The sequence below is a fragment of the Herpailurus yagouaroundi genome, unplaced genomic scaffold (assembly GCF_014898765.1).
Source record: "Herpailurus yagouaroundi ecotype Mexico unplaced genomic scaffold, PumYag 186, whole genome shotgun sequence".
NCBI lineage: Eukaryota > Metazoa > Chordata > Mammalia > Carnivora > Felidae > Herpailurus > Herpailurus yagouaroundi.
In genome coordinates, this window is record NW_024412417.1 from 11,671,606 (window position 1) to 11,688,979 (window position 17,374).

General features: G+C 38.0%; 1 protein-coding gene across 11 annotated transcripts in view; it reads right to left on the reverse strand.

Moving 5' to 3' along the window:
• Positions 1-17,374, reverse strand: part of RGS22 (regulator of G protein signaling 22) — a 180,795-nt gene that overhangs the window by 160,949 nt on the left and 2,472 nt on the right. For all 11 annotated transcript variants that reach the window (XM_040494102.1, XM_040494103.1, XM_040494101.1 and 8 more), the window contains exon 3: positions 2,144-2,206. In XM_040494102.1, coding sequence (XP_040350036.1) covers positions 2,144-2,206 — 63 coding nt within the window. The remainder of the gene's footprint in view (positions 1-2,143; positions 2,207-17,374) is intronic.

Here is a 17,374-nt window from a genome sequence, read left to right on the forward strand (position 1 = left end):
AAGATAAAAAGCTTCTGCACAGCAAAAAACGAAAAACAAAAAACAAAAAACAACAATCAACAAAACAAAAAGGCAGCCTACAGAATGGGAGAAGATACTTGCAGACAATATATCTGATAAAGGGTTAGTATCCAAAATCTATAAAGAACTTATCAAACTCAACACCAAAAAAATCCAATTAAGAAATGGGCAGAAGACATGAATAGATACTTTTTGAAAGAATACATCCAGATAGCTAACAGACACATAAAAAGATGCTCAAAATCACTCATTATCAGGGAAATATGAATAAAAACCACAATGAGATACCATCTCACACCTGTCAGGATGGCTAAAATTAACAACACGAGAAACAACAGGTGTTGGCGATGATGCAGAGAAAGGGGAATCCTTCTGCACTGTTGGTGCAAAGGCAAATGTGTGCAGCCACTCTGGAGGTTCAAGAAACTAAAAACAGAACTACCCTAAGACCCAGCAATTGCACTACTAAGTATTTACCCAAAGGATACAAAAATACAGATTTGAAGGAGTACATGTACCCAATGTTTATAGCAGCATTATCAACAATAGCCAAACTCTGGAGAGAGCCCAAATGTCCATTGACTGACAAATGGATAAAGAAGATATGACATACAAATATATAAGTACACACACACACACACACACACACACACACACACACACACACACACACACAAAATGGAATATTACTCAGCCATCAAAAAAGAATGTAATCTTGCCATTTAAAATGATGTGGATGGAGCTAAAAGGTATTATGCTAAGCAAAGTAAGTCAATCAGAGAAAGACAAATATATGATTTCATACATATGTGGAATTTAAGAAACAAAATAGATGAATATGTGGAAGGGAGAGGGGAGAAGAGAGGGAAATAAACCGCAAGAGACTCTTAATGATAAAGAACAAACTATGGTTTGTCGGAGGGAGGTGGGTGGGAGATGGACTAGACGGGATCTGGTACTAAGGAGGGCGCTTGTTGTGACGAGCACTGGGTGTTGTAGGTAAGTGAAGAATCACTGAATTCCACTCCTGAAGCCAAAATCACACTAAAATTTAAATTTAAAATAAGTTTTAAAATTTTAATTAAAAGTAACATATTATGGCCCACACCCTCTAAAATTACTTGTGACATTTTTATATTCCAAAATTTCCCTGGTAAATATGTTAATGAAAAAAGTTTTTGCATTTGTATAATAATGAAAACCCTTTCTTATCTTTCTTTTATTTGAAATTCCTGATTAACTTTATTTGCCAAGCACTGTAAGTGTTTTTATGCATTTCCATCTCACTTTCCCCAACCCCCTTGATACTTAAGTATATCAGTCAATACTCTGAAAGACTAAAATTCTATTATTTGGCATCCACCTATGTCTTATTTACTATTAATATAAAATTCTAGTTAACGTAGACACAAATTCCACTTTAATATCTGTACAAAAGGATGACAATAATTGCCTAGAGTCAAGAAATACAGGTTTTTTTTTGATATTTTGTCTTTATCACCTCTGTTCAAAGCCTGAAACAGTGCCAAATACAATAGCATCAGATTTTGTACAGAATACTTCTTTTCTAGTTTATCCACATTTAGTATTTTTATTATTATTTTTTGTACAAAATACTTTTAATGGCTAGAAAAATTCCAGCTTTCAGGGTGCCTGTGTGGCTCAGCTGGTTAAGCATCCGACTTTAGCTCAGGTCATGTTCTCACGGTCTGTGAATTCGAGCCCCACATCAGGCTCTGTGCTGACAGCTCAGAGCCTGAAGCCTGCTTCAGATTCTATGTCTCCCTCTCTCTCTGCCCCTCCCCAGCTCATGATCTGTCTCTCTCTGTCTCTCAAAAATGAATACACATTTAAAAATTGTTTTAAAAATTCCAGCTTTCTTATTCATTCATTCATTCATTCATTCATTCACTCTTATTGTTGTACAACTGATGCAGCTTTCTTCAGTAATTTCCAAATATGATTCAAACCCAAATGATTAACTCCATAAAAAGATACAAACTTTACTTTTCATTAATAATTCTGAAAGATTATCCTTCATAAAGCTACCTTATAAAATAATCCAGTGATTACAATATTTTGCTTTGATAATATATTCCATAGAACATAAGAATATACTCACTGGAAGGCTTAGGAATTCATTAAAGTAGTCCACAAGGAAATCATCTGTTGCCAAAGAGTCTTCCTGAAAAAATATAAAACACAATATTATGCTTATACTGAGATGTTTTAAAACTGGCCAATATTATTCTCTAATTCTGCTTATCAAAAGATTATAATGTAGATCCTCAGATCTTTTTCAGTCTGTCAACAGCAAGTGCTCACTATAAATAGAACACAGTGCTACAATCTCCGGAGGAAAGAAAGAAGAAAACAGAATGGAGCACACTCTTAAAAGATTTTGTCAGCATGCCTAGCTGGAAAACAGAACACATGAAAAATATAGCACAGCACTTAAATGAAATATAGTACAAAACTCAACACAAGGTAAATTTCCTACAGACGTATTTTTATACACTTATGTATATGATATTTATTTATATTATTATATTAAATATATTTTATTACAATAATGGCAGAATCAATAAAGACAGAACCGTGTTTGAAGTTAAAATGAAATTCAGAATGTAAATTTCTTAAATTGCCTAATGGAAGTGATAAACTAAGTAAAGAAAATATTCTACTGCCTCCTCCCCAGAATGAGACAGCTTTAGTAATCTGACAGTTAGTAATTTGCATGAAGAAACTTTGACAATGCATGTGTTCTAAGCATAAAGATTGTATATATTTTTTCCATAACTATCTCACCCACCAACATAGCCACTTTTAAAACTGGCAAAATTGGAAAGCCCCTGCCAAGAACAAATTTTCTCTTCCAAATAAAACACCTTATTTTATTAGCAATTGTTTCCATTGTGTCAAAAGCATATCATGGCATACTCTGCTATACAGTACATGTGTTTATTTTGTTATTCATAATTATATTTCCACTTTGCAAATCTAACATGAAAGTTGACAATATGACACAATGCTATTATTTCCATATGGCTGATTATTTTCTTCTTATATTGGCCAATTTTTAAAATTTGTTGAAGTATAGTGTTCCAGTGTAAGGAAGATACTCTAGCATATTGACTTGGAAAATAGATTTTGCAGGGTAATTTCTCTAAGTATTTGTAGTACAATTAGTATAGAGTTATAAATAACCACTTACAGGATTTACATCAAGGAACGTACTAAAAATCTGAACTTTAAAACTAAGGATTTAGCTTACTAAAAATCTCAACTGATTAAAACAACAACACACTTAGAATCTCATAAACCATCTACGTTCATAGTGGTACCTCAATAATATATTCTCAAAGTTCTGACTGGCGAAGATTTAACAAAGCAGAGCAAGGCTGGTAGAGGTGATATACAGCTAATAAGCTTTCAAATTTTACCTTTCAAAGTTACTTTAATTTTCTGGACTTTATTTAGTGAACTATCTACTTTCTGCTAAGTCTTAAGAGAAATCAACTGAATTTAATAAATATTTTTAGGATCTCCTAGATGGAGGGCACTGTCCCACAGTAAGGGTGGCCAAATTTTGTACTACTGGGCTCATGATCAAAAATCCTCAGATGGGAAGCATGAGTATTTTAATTAATAACAGTAAGGGAGTACTGTCCCTTACTAATTTTTCTAAAATAGCACCTTATTTTTAAATTTTACCTATCAAACAGAATGTGCATTTCACAGAGTCAGGTGCACCTAAATATTGCTAGAATATGGCCAGTCACATGGCCATAAATTTCTAGATAATCCTCAGACTCATATATTCATTTCCAGTTGCCTCACCCTTCTCAGAGATTGTAACTCAATGAGTTCCAAACTATCTATAATGAAGTAACTGTTTTGTTTTGTGTGTTCCCTAAGTTTCAGACAAATAACCTATAAAATACAATAAGAATGAATTACTAGAAAATGAAATAAAAGATACGCATAATACAAAAGCCCAATGGTTTATTACTAAATTCAGTAGATACAAACAGACTCTGTCAACATACCATAAAGTTTTTACATGTTTGCTCTCGACTTCTGAACTCATCTCAACAAGGACTGATGAGAGTTTCAGGCAGCTCTGGTAGACAAACCCTCATCAAGTAGCACTGCCCTACCTGGTGAACAGTTTGCTTCCAGCAACCTCAGGTGCCCTGAAACTGAACCACACTGATAGGGCATTTCTCTGGCGTTCAGTCACATCCTCAGGTTTGCATTTCCAACCATAGAAACTCCAAGTATTCACAAACATCAAAATCTGTATTTCTTTTCTGAAGCTGTATCTTGCTTTCTCCCCATATGAAATATCAGCACTTCTGCTGCTACCAGGGAAGTTCTGCAAGGGAAATAAGCATGGCCTCCAAGTGCCGACTCAGTTCTCCTGTTGCACTTCAATGGGAAGGCCTGCACGTCTCTAAATAAATGAGCATATCTTCCCACTGAAGCTTCTAGTCCAACATGTTCAGATAATTTGTCATATCAGTGAGCCAATGAGGATCTTTACGAAACCCTTTACGTATTATTTATCTATCCTTATTTATTAAGGATCGTCATAAACACTTTATTCTCAAAACGCTTCATTTAAAAAAGGCCTTGATCTAAAGAAACTTACTCTTTGTAAGTTTCCACAATCTAGTCACACGGCTGTATTAAAATGAACTAAGTCGCCATGCTTGGGATTAATATATTCCAAATAACCAATAAACTGGTGATGGTTATTAATGGCACAATCAAGAAGAAAACTGAGTTACAATCAATTCCTCCATTACATCATTCCATGAACCTGACTGCAAACTTTGCAGCACAGATTCTCTGCTGAATGATGCAATGGAAGGTAGGAACATTTTTTCAGAATTGAATACACACTTGAAACCTGTTTTTTCATGTATTACAGGTGTGCCATCTGTGAAAGTGAAGTCAGCTTTTCCGTTTTTAGTCCAGACTTCTCAAATTTCTTCCTGAAAGAGGGTTAAGCAAAATAGTTTATATGTGCTGGCTAATTATGGTAGACAAAAAATTTTTTGCTTAAGAATTTATTTTGCTGAGCCCTCAAATCAGATAAACTACAATTAGTTCACCACTCTAAAACAGGCAAGATATACAAAGAAGACCTTGAAAACAAGGAAGATGAAGTAAGATATACATAGACATAAACCATAGTCCACCAAAGAATATGATACATGCCAAAAGAAAATTATAGTATTAAATGTTTCCTCTCAAAAGAAGGAGATATTATCTGGTAGGAGGAATTAGAAGAGACTCAAGTGGAGAAAATGGCATCTGAAGTAACTTCAATTCTATAATTAGAAATACATAAATGAGAAGCAACAATGCGAAGCACAGAGAGAAATGCATGAGCAAAGCAACGTGGAAATCAAAACACAGTAAAAGTGATCACGGTTAGCTAATGGCAGAAGTAGAAAAATAATCCATGTTTCCAACTTCATTTCAAGCCATTCACACATTACACCAAAGCTATTCATCTAATATCCAATGCTGAATCCTATACTGACACACCTTAGATTAGGAATGCTATCATCAGTCAGTGAATAAGACCGTATTTCAAAAATTACAGCCATCAGGATGCACCTATTTTTATTGTTTCTTCCTAAATTACACATTATCTTTCTTTTCTCCTTTCCAAACAAGCCAATCACTAGACCAGAGCTTCTCACTAGGGGAAGACAATGGAGTTCAACGGGTCAAATGAAAGTGGACCTCTTCAGCCTTCAAAGCAACCAGGCACAGCCAAGGATGGCTGGGGCTCCCAGGATGGTGACTCAAGGTTGTGAGCAACCTTGTTTGGTACTCCTCATGTCCATCTTCCTCCCCTGGATAAAGTGATTTATGAGTCACATTCCACACCCACTGCTCCTCTGTAAGACACTGAGCAAAGCCAACGAGTTGCTCAAGCCCCTGGACATAGATTTATTAGCTATGTGCAGAGCATACACTGTCCCATGGAGCTCCCAGAAGAGTTTGTTTTAGATGTCCAAGAAAACAGCACAAGACAAAGGTGCTGACAGCTTGGAGGAAAGGGGGAAGGGAGATCCTGGAAGGCTACAGATGACAGCTCCAAATCTCTGCTTTCACATATATCAGATATTTCTGTCCACTGGTAACTGATGTATGCCTGTAGTAGTATCCAAGCTAGATATAAGGTGATCAGTCAAAAAACGTATGCATATCCTGCAACACAGACTTTCATCATTACTTTGAAATATTTGATATGAAACATTTTATTGATTTGTTTCTTTTTCTTTTTATTTAGTTTTGAGAGAGAGAGAGTGAAAGCAGGGGAGGGGCAGAGAGAGAAGGAAGCACAGAATCCGAAGCAGGCTCCAGGCTCTGAGTTGTTAACACAGGGCCTGACTTGGGGCTTGAACTCACAAACCTGTGAGATCATGACCTGAGCTGAAGTCAGATGCATAAATGACTGAGCCACCTAGGCACCCCACATTTTATTGATTTCTAAATCTATTTCTTTATCCTAAGAAATATTAACTTTGTGTTTGTCATGAAAAAAAGAACTATTAAATGTTAATCTCAACTCTTGCAATTTTAAATGGTTACAAAAATTGTCTAAAAATGTTTAACTCTTATTGGGTGATACAGTTTTTTACCAATAGAGACTATTCAAGAATTATAAGGGATCACCATTAAAAAGTCTTGATTAGTGGGGCGCCTGGGTGGCGCAGTCGGTTAAGCGTCCGACTTCAGCCAGGTCACGATCTCGCGGTCCGTGAGTTCGAGCCCCGCGTCAGGCTCTGGGCTGATGGCTCAGAGCCTGGAGCCTGTTTCCGATTCTGTGTCTCCCTCTCTCTCTGCCCCTCCCCCGTTCATGCTCTGTCTCTCTCTGTCCCAAAAATAAATAAAAAACGTTGAAAAAAAATTAAAAAAAAAAAAGTCTTGATTAGTAATTGCATACAGTCATTTCAACTATAAAACTTGATATTAAAAAGTTACCTACATCCAAAAAGGAAATTAAGAAAATAATTCCATTTACAAAGAATTTACTGAAAAGAAGTTAGAAAAGATATAAGTACATGGAAAGACATACCATGTTCATGAATTGGAAGCAATATTGTTAAAATGACAATCCACCCAAAGCAATCTACAGATTTAATACAATCTCCACCAAAATCCCAATAACATTATTTTTATTTATTTATTTATTTATTTATTTATTTTGCATAAATAGAAAAACTCATCCTAGGGGTGGCTGGGTGGCTCAGTCAGTTAAACGTCTGACTCTTGGTTTTGGCTCAGGTCATGATCTCATGGTTTGTAGGTTCAAGCTCCACATTGGACTCTGTGCTGACAGTGTGGAGCCTGCTTGGGATTCTCTCTGTCCCCACCCCCCGCCCCTCCCATGTCTCTCTCTCACTCTCTTTCTCTCTGTCTCTCTCAAAATAAGTGGATAAACATTAAAAAAAGAATAAAGATTTAAAAAAAGGAAGAAAAACTCATTCTAAAACTCATATGGAATTTCAAGGGACCTTAAATAGCCAAAACCACCTTGAAAAAGAACCAAGTTGGAGGACTCCTATATCCTGATTTCAAAGCTCACTATAAAACTAAAGTAATCAAAACAGTATGGCATAAAGACAGACTTACAGACTACTGGAATAGAATAATGTCCATAAATAAATTCTCTCATACATGATCAAATGATTTTCAACAAGGATACTAAGACCAGTCAGTGAGGAAAGGACATTCTTTTTCAACAAATGGTGCTAAGAAAACTTAATGACGTTGGACCCTGACCTTGACGTTGGACCCTGATCTTATAACCATACACAAAAATTAACTCAAAATGGATGAAAGACCCAAACATAAGAGTTAAAACTACAAAATATTTACAAAAAAATAAGGATAAATCTTCAAGAGCTTGTATTTGCCTAGATTCTTAGATATTACACCAAAAGCATGAGGAACAAAAGAAAAAATAAATTGGGATTTTATAAAAATTTTTTAATTGTATGCATCAAAACCTTCTCTTAAGAAAGTGAAAAAACCACTGAGAACAAACTGAGGGCTGATGTGGGGGTGGGAGGAAGGGGAGGGTGGGTGATAGGTATTGAGGAGGGCACCTTTTGGGATGAGCACTGGGTGTTGTATGGAAACCAATCTGACAATAAATTTCATATATTGAAAAAAAAAAAAGAAAGTGAAAAAACCTACAGAATGTGAGAAAATGTTTGCAAATCATATACATGATAAGCAAGAAAAAGATAAACAACCAAAATCTTTCATATGGGCAAAGGTCTTGAATAGACATTTCTATAAAGAAGACATTCAGGAGCGCCTGGGTGGCTCAGTCAGTTAAGTGGCCGACTTCAGCTCAGGTCATGATCTCACAGTGTGTGAGTTTGAGCCCCGCATCAGGCTTTGTGCTGACAGCTCAGAGCCTGGAGCCTGCTTCAGATTCTGTGTCTCCCTCTCTCTCTGCCCCTCTCCTGCTTGCCCTCTGTCTCTGTCTCTCTCTCTCAAAAATAATAAACATTAAAAAAAAAAGAAGACATTCAAATAGTGAAAAAGCATGTGAAAGGATGCTCAACATCAATAGCAATAAAAGAAATGAAAGGCAAAACCACAAGGAGATATCACTTCACATTTAAAAAAAAAAAAGGAAAATAACAAGTATTGGTGAGGATGTGGAGAAATTGGAACTCTTGTACATTGCTGGTGAGAATGTGAAATGGTGCAGCTGCCGTGGAACACAAAATGGCAGTTCATCAAAAAAGTAAAACATATAATTACCATATGACCCAGCAATTCCACTTCTGGGTATAGGCCCTAAAGAACTGAAAAGCAGGGACCCAAACAGAATTTTCTACACCCATGTTCAAAGCAGCATTATTCAAAATAGCCAAAAGGTGGAAATAACTCAAATGCCCATTGACATATGAAAGAATAAACAAAATATGGTAAATACACACATGAAATATTACTCAGCCTTAAAAAGGAATGAAATTCCAGGGCACCTGGCCGGCTCAGTTGTTAAGCATCTGACTTCGGCTCAGGTCATGATCTCACAGTTCATCAGTTAGAGTCCCACATCAGGTAAGTTTGAGCCCTATATCAGGTGAACATGAGCCCTGCATCAGGTGAGCTCGAGCCCCACTTCATATAAAACACGAGCCCCAGCTGAGCCCCACTTCTCTCTCTCTCTCTGCCTCTCAAGAGATTCTCTTTCTCTCTCTCTCTGGTCCTCTCTCACTTGCGCCCTCTCTCTCAAAAAAAAAAAAAAAAAAAAAAAAAGGAATGCAATTCTGATACATACAACAACATGGATGACCCCTGAAAATGTTATGCTAAGTAAAACAAGCCAGACACGAAAGGGAAAATACTGTATGATTCCACTTATATGAGGTACCTAGAATAGTCAAATCTGTAAAGACAGAAAGTAGAATAATGGTAACCAGGAGTTATGGGAGGGGTAATGGGAAGTTACTGTCTAATGAGTACAGAGTTTCAGTTTGGGAAGATGAAAAACTTGTGGACGTGGATAGTGGGGCATACTGTACCACAGTGTGAATGTGCTCGATGCCACTGAATTGTACACTTCAAAATGGCAGGTAAATTAAATTTTATGTTTTACCACAATAAAAGGTATGCACACACCAGAATCACTCAACAACATGGATGAATCTTAATAACATTATGCTGAGCAAAAGACTTGCACAAAAGAAAACTAACTGTATGATTCTATTTATATGAAGTTAAATCTAAGTAAAATCTATAATCTATGCTACTAATCTATGGTGAAACATAGGACAGTAGTTGTCTTAGGGGAGTGGAGGCAAAAGAAATTAGGAAGAGGCTTGAAGAGACTTCCTAAGATTACAGAAATGTTCTATATATTAATGAATGTTTGGATTACATCATTGGATACACTTGTCAAAATTCATCAAATGGTACCCTTAAAAAAATTTTTTTAAAAACCTTTTTTACATTTATTTATTTTTGAGAGAGCACAGGCAGGGGATGGGCAGAGAGAGAAGGAGACATGAATCCAAAGCAGGCTCCAGGCTCCGAGGTCCACACAGAGCCCAACACAGGGCTTGAACTCACAAACCACAAGATCATGACCTGAGCCGAAGTTGGCCGCTCAACCGACTGAGTCACCCAGGCACCCCCCTCTTAAAATTTTTTCTATTTCATTGTGCGTAAATTTTACATCAACAAAAGAACCCCACAAACTAATACAAAACAGTAGTTTATGATATTCATGCTTAGAAATTCCTGCTTAGAAATGTTTAGGGTTGATATGTATCATGTGGATACCTGCAACTTACTTTGAAACATATTTTAAAAGTGGATTGATGGATAGATGGCATGGTGGACAGGATAGAAACACATAAAACCAAATGTAGCAAAACGTTAATAACTGTGAAATCTTAGTGGTGAGTATATAGGTGTTCACTATACAAGTCTTGCAACTTTCTCATATGTTTAAAGTTTTTCATAATAAAATGGAGGGGGGACTTACGTACAAGGAAACAATATCAAGGTTCTTGGCACCTTATGGATGATCAGCCTTCTTAGCCTCCTGTGTACTAAATGACAGATCCCAAATCACTATCACCACCTCTAGAATAAGCCCCTGGACATGTGATCATCTTCTGACCACTACCCTGGGATCCCATCCACTAAGGGTCAGACCTAGGACCTCTGCTTCACCCTGCTGTCCGTAACATGCCAAACCTTATCTTCCCTACCCCTCTTTACCCACACCACACCATGAATCAGTCTTTCTAATCACATTTCAATTAATACAAGAGATCTACCTGCCCCCCAACGCCCAACCCTTTTCTATCACAAAAAGAGTTTATAATGAATGCAATTTGGCTACTGCCCAGCTGTCCAGCTTCAACTCATACCACCATGCTTCAGTCATAGCAATTTTTTTTACAGTTCTACACCTTTGCACATGCTGATTATTCTACCTAGAAAAAAAAATTTTTTTTTGCCTTATTCTCCTGCCTACCCTTTTTCTTCCCCAAAGTCTAGAGTAGTGGTCACTATTTTCCCCTATCACAACCTTTAACACTTCACACTAAAACTGTCTGTTTACACGTCCCACCCACTGGATTGTGAACTTCTGGAAGAAAAAGGTTCTTTTTTATTCACTTTTTCGATTCCCAATGCTTTTAGATAATAGATAATTACAACATTTTTGTTGAATGAATGCTTGAATGATTGCATTAAGGATATGAAAGCTGAAAAGACTGGTAGCCTAATAAAGACTCTAGTAAAACAATATCACTAAAATAAAAAGGAGAGATATTACAAAAGGAGGAAAAGAGTCAGATAAGGAGAACACAAGGAGAAACACACTCCACAAGGTGGCTTATTGAAAGTGCACCCTGCTTACCATCAAAGCATTTGGGGAAATTTAAGAACTCGTGGTGTATTTCTCAGACCCATCTGGTTCACAAAATTGTACTGTATTATGAATGTAGTGTATGAAGGAGGCAGAAAATAAGGGTGTCTCATGCAATAAAGACCAGAAGTATGGACCCTCCTCCTTTCATTCCTAAGAGTTACCATCACAAATTTCAATCAGCATCTACCCAGCAACAGATTTCTGTTCTCACTCTCTCTACTGGAAGAAATTCTCAAAGATCTGGGGAAGATAAAGGAAGCTCTCAATTCCCTTTTATCCAATTTCATCTCTAATCATACCTACTTGGCTTCAGTCAGTTCATTTGGCCAAATACCCTAAGGCTTTCTCCCTGTACAAAGGTCCTTACAACCTGATATTCTAATTTAAAAGAGAGAACCTCAGGGTGCCTAGGTGGCTCAGTGGGTTAAGTGCCTGACTCTTAATTTCAGCTCAGGCCATGATCTCACAGTCCATCAGCCGAAGCCCTGCATTGGGCTTCATGCTGTCAGCCTGGGATTCTCTCTCTCCCTCTCTCTCTGTCCCTCCCCTGCTTGTGCTCTCTCAAAAATAAATAAATTTTTAAAAATGTATCACCTCTTCTCCCATCCCACACCTCACCCATGGGTAAAAAGTTTCCCTAAGTCCTAATGCACTTTTGATCCAAACCTCAAAATTCACACTTAAACATAAACTGCTTATCCTCTTACTGTTTCACATTAAAGGTCATCTCTCCAATCAGAAACTATACCACTTTTGAGAATACTAGTGGACAATGTGTGTCCCCAGTAGTGCCTAATAAAGCTGTAAGTGCAAGGAGTTGCTTAACAATATGCTTGGTCACTAACTTATTGGTGGAACTTCTAATGCAGTTTCTGCAGTTCCAGAAAGCATCAGAAATTCGATTCCAACCAGAGAACTGGACTCCATTGAGATGGAAGAATTCCAAACAGACTAACACTTTCCAAAGGACCTGCAGGACCTGTCTGTTTCCAAATGACTTCTTGGAAACACTTGTGGTGCACGCTCTTAAGAGAGAGGGAACCTAGGGAAAGGAATGGTGCCTATGTCTACCTGCTCCTGCCCTCCACCATTTCCATATAATGCCACCTCTGTGTGGACTTTAATTTCACTCAACCTATACAGACAGCATAATATGAAGCTGAACAAGCAAAAGATTAGCAAAAAATGAATATCCTTCTTAATAAGTTAAATACCATAAATACTGCTTGAAGGTACAGTCCCTCTTGTTTTGATGGTAAAAATAAAGGGATCTGCTTTTCTTTTTTTTTTTTTTTAAATGGCATCTGCTTTTAAAATTAATGAAACTGTGGGCTTTATATATCAGAAAATCTTAAAAAAAAAAAAAAGAAATCATTGAACTACAAAATTTTTACTCTACAAAGACTGTTTTGAGTCGTGACATGCCCGCCTGCATAGTTTCAAACAGTTTTGGGGGCACAAGAAAAAAATATGATTATTTTGGATTTAAAAGTCAAATAATTAAGTCTTTAATATGAATTTATTTTCTATTTTAAAGCTAAAAATAATTTAGGAGTCACTCTCACTTTAAACTTTCCTCAATGTATACCTAACACATAATCAAATCCCAATGTAACATAAAGCAGTCTGAACTCTACTTTTCTTGCTATGACAGATTTATATTTCAGTTTTTAGGGAATATAAAAATGAGAGGTTTGGATTAAGGGAAGGGATGAAAAGAAGCATTCACTTTATCACTTTCATTATTTGAAGTATTTATAACAATATTCATACATTGCTTAGTTAAAAATACACTCCCAGAGGAACTAAGGAGAATATATAGTGTATTAAATTTCTTGTGTATATATTTTCCCTAACAGAAGTACCAAAAATCAAACAAATACAAAGTTAACAAAAATACTAAAGTAGAAAAATGCCACCAGAGAGGTGTTTAAGAAATACAGAATATAGGGGCTAGTGGGTGGCTCAGTCGGTTAAGCATCTGACTCTTGATTTTTGGCTCAGGTCATGATCTCATGGTTTTGTGAATCGGAGTCCCATGTTGGGCTCTGCACTGACAGTGTGGAGACTGCTTGGGATTCTCTCTCTCCCTCTCTCTCTCAAAATAAATAAACATAAAAAAAAAAGAATTATAGAGTATATATTAAATGAAACTTTAAAAAAAAAAAAGTGATGGGGCGCCTGGGTGGCGCAGTCGGTTAAGTGTCCGACTTCAGCCAGGTCACGATCTCGCGGTCCGTGAGTTCGAGCCCCGCGTCGGGCTCTGGGCTGATGGCTCAGAGGCTGGAACCTGTTTCCGATTCTGTGTCTCCCTCTCTCTCTGCCCCTCCCCCGTTCATGCTCTGTCTCTCTCTGTCCCAAAAATAAATAAACGTTGAAAAAAAAATTAAAAATAAATAAATAAATAAATAAATAAATAAAAAAAAGTGAAGTATAGCATAACGTATAAAGAACCTGAATCACTATGTTGTACACCTGAGACTAATATGACATCGTGTGTCAACTACACTCTAAAAAGTTTTTAAGTAAAAAAATAATAAAATTAAATTAAAATAAGTGAAACAAATCACACTAATTATCACGTATGAAGATATCCATAAACCAAAATTTATTAATCACCTAATAGTATATTCTGGACATCGTACTACACACTCTAGGGAACGTGAAGATGTACTGAGACATAGTACCAGCCCTGTAATAGTTGCCAGTTTTGCTACGAAATTGCAAATTTTACATATGAATGTCAGGCAATGTGTCCCTGACCACAAATGATTTATCCTAACAGAGTTATTCTGTCCTTTGAGGCTGAAGATCTCATGTAAGAGTTAACGTATTTTACAGATGTCCACAACAGCACTGTACTTTTTACAGCACTGACGGAGAAAATACAGTACGAAAAAAGTTCCTGTGAATATAGGAGCACTTTATAGTAGTATAGACTCTGCTGTCAATAATGGAAAAACAAGGGGCGCCTGGGTGGTTCAGTCGGTTAAGCGTCCGACTTTGGCTCAGGTCACGATCTCAAGGTGTGTGAGTTCGAGCCCCGTGTCGGGCTCTGTGCTGATGGCTCAGAGCCTGAAGCCTGCTTCCCAGTCTGTGTCTCCTGCTCTCTCTCTGCTCCTCCCCTGCTCATGCTCTGTCTCTCTCTGCCTCAAAAATAAATAAAAACATTAAAAAAAATTTTTTTTAAATATTAGAAAAACGAAATAACACTCTTTATGATACAAGTTTATTTCTCTCATATAATCAAAAGCAGTTCAGGACTGGCCTTCTCGAACAGCAGGTGCTCAGGTCCCTATGATCGTATGATGGAGGATCTGCTATCCTCCGGACACCACTTCGAACTCATGATCCCAGCTGACTGCTTCAGCTCCAACATCACATCCTCATTCCAGCCAGCAGGAAAGAAGAAAAACGGCATGTTCTCTCCTTTTACATTATGTGAGTGTTAGAGTCAGAGTGACTCAGATTCTAACCATGGCTTGACCAGGTACTAGCTGTGTGACCTAGGGGTGAGTTATTTAATCTCTATAAACCTCAGCTTTCCAGAATTAGGACCCGACACTTCTGCTTACACTCCATTGACCACAATTTGGTTACATAACCACATTTAGCTGTAAGGAACACTAGAAAATGTAGTCTAAAATGGAGAGCAGTGTATCTCTTATATACTGTGGAAGAGGGTAGAATCGATTTAGGGGACCTAGAGAGCTCTGTCACATTATCTTTCTATAAATAATAATGAGAAAAAAATATTTTAATATTTTTAAAATTAACAATTTAAAATTAATAATAAAAGAAAAAATATTTTCACACTTTTGAAAAAACAGAGGTAAATGCATGTACAAGGTGTGAATTATTTCACCTACAGATAATTCTTGGTGAGCACATGAATTTGGGGAGCTGGTCACAAACTGGTCCCTACCACGAGCTGCAACAGAGTTCAAAGGCAGTCCAAATGATCTGAGGTTGGACAGGTTTCACAGAGGAGATGAACTGGACCCTGAAGGGTGTGCAAGACTGGGAAAGAGAGGGGGAGGGTAACCAAGACAGAACTCTGCAGCAAAGGCAAGAAGGGCAGTTTGGCCGGGGCAGAAGGTATGTGGACGTGGCAGAAGGGGGACTCTATAATCCCCCAAAGAGTATGACATTATCTACCACACAGAAAGTAGTGGGAAGGAAGGTTTAAAAAGGCTGAAAAGTTATATAGGGACACATTGCCTGACATTCACGTGTAATGTAGAAAATACTGTGAGTGCCAAAGGGAGGTGTTTGACATTCTGGCTCTGCCGGTTATTAGATGTGTGGCCTCAGGCCAAGTTGGTTAGCACTGTGGACTTGAACTTCCTCGCCTGTGAAACGTGGGTGATCATAACCACCCAATGGAGTTGTTTTGAGGTTAAATACTACGTAGTCAGCATTCAATAAACAGTAGGATTCATAAAAGAGCTGAGTCGTTAAGTAATACGGTAATTTTTTTTAGAGTTCATAACAATCTTTCAGCCAGGGTAGGAGGGAGGGGAGAAAGAAAATGTAAAGGTAGACAGAGCAAAGAAATATCATCCAGCACAGTCAATGCTCAGGAGTTTGCACTTTAAGCTTCAGGCCAAGAAAAATTGGAGTCGACAGAAGGACTATTGGAGGCAGTGATATCAGTTAGGACAACTGCCAAAGTCCAGGCCCAGGGATGAGGGCCTGAAATAAGACAGTAGCTGTGAGGATGGAGAAAAATATCTGGCTATGAAAGGAACTTGGTAAATGATTGCAGGCAGGAGGTGAAGAAAGGGGAAGAAAGGTTCTGGCTTGGATGACTGAATGGCCAGTGGTACCATTCACCAAAACAAGAAAAAGAGGAAGAAAAACAGCATGGGGCACAGGGGAGCAGAGAGGTAAGTTCACCTGACCACACTCTTGAAAAACAGAGGTAAAGGGGCACCTGGGTGGCTCAGTCGGTTAAGCAACTGACTTCGGCTCAGGTCATGATCTCATGGTTCGTGGGTTCAAGCCCCGCATCAGGCTCTGTGCTGACAACTCAGAGCCAGGAGCCTGCTTCGGATTCTGTGTCTCCCTCTCTCTGCCCCTCCCCCACTTGGTGTGCGCACGCGCTCTCTCTCTCTCTCTCTCTCCCTCTCAAAAATAAATAAAATGTAAAAAAAAGAAAAAGAAAAACAGAGGTAAATATGTGTGGAATGTGACTGTGGAGGTGAAACAGGGACATCCAGATGATGAAGGTGCCTGATGACCCAACAGATATTGAGTTCTGGAATCAGAAATGGTGCCTAGGCTGGAGATGTATAGATCTGGAAGCCCGGTGAAATAAGGGTGGCTAAAACTATAGAAGAAGAAGAGGTCCTCCAGAGAGAGCCTGTGGATCAGAATCCCGAAGAAGGTCAACGCTTTCGTGGGCAAAGAAAGAGAAGCCAGAAATGGGAACGTCGACATGACAGATGGGAGAACCAGGAGATGGTGGTAACACAGACACCAAGAGAAAAAAGGGGTAGCTAATAAAGCCTTCTCTTAAGAGTTCCCAAACGGCTGCAAAGACCTGAAAAGGTCAGCAGCCTGCTCAAATGGTTAAGTGCAATGCTGCTGAGTGCCCCTCGGAGACCTGATGCTGGAATTGTATGGAAAAGATTGGCTCCAGGGGCGCCTCGGTGACTCAGTCAATTAAGCATCAGACTCTTGATTTCAGCTCAGGTCATGATCTCACAGTGCATGAGTTGAAGCCCGCGTCAGGCTCCATGCTGACAGCGCAGAGCCTGCTTGGGATTCTCTCTCCCTCTCTCTCTCTCTGCCCCTCCCTGGCTCTATCAAAATAAATAAATAAACTTAAAAAAAAAGAATATGAAAAAATGCCCAAAAAATAAAAGAAAGAAAGAAAGAAAGAAAGAAAGAAAGAAAGAAAGAAAGAAAGAAAGA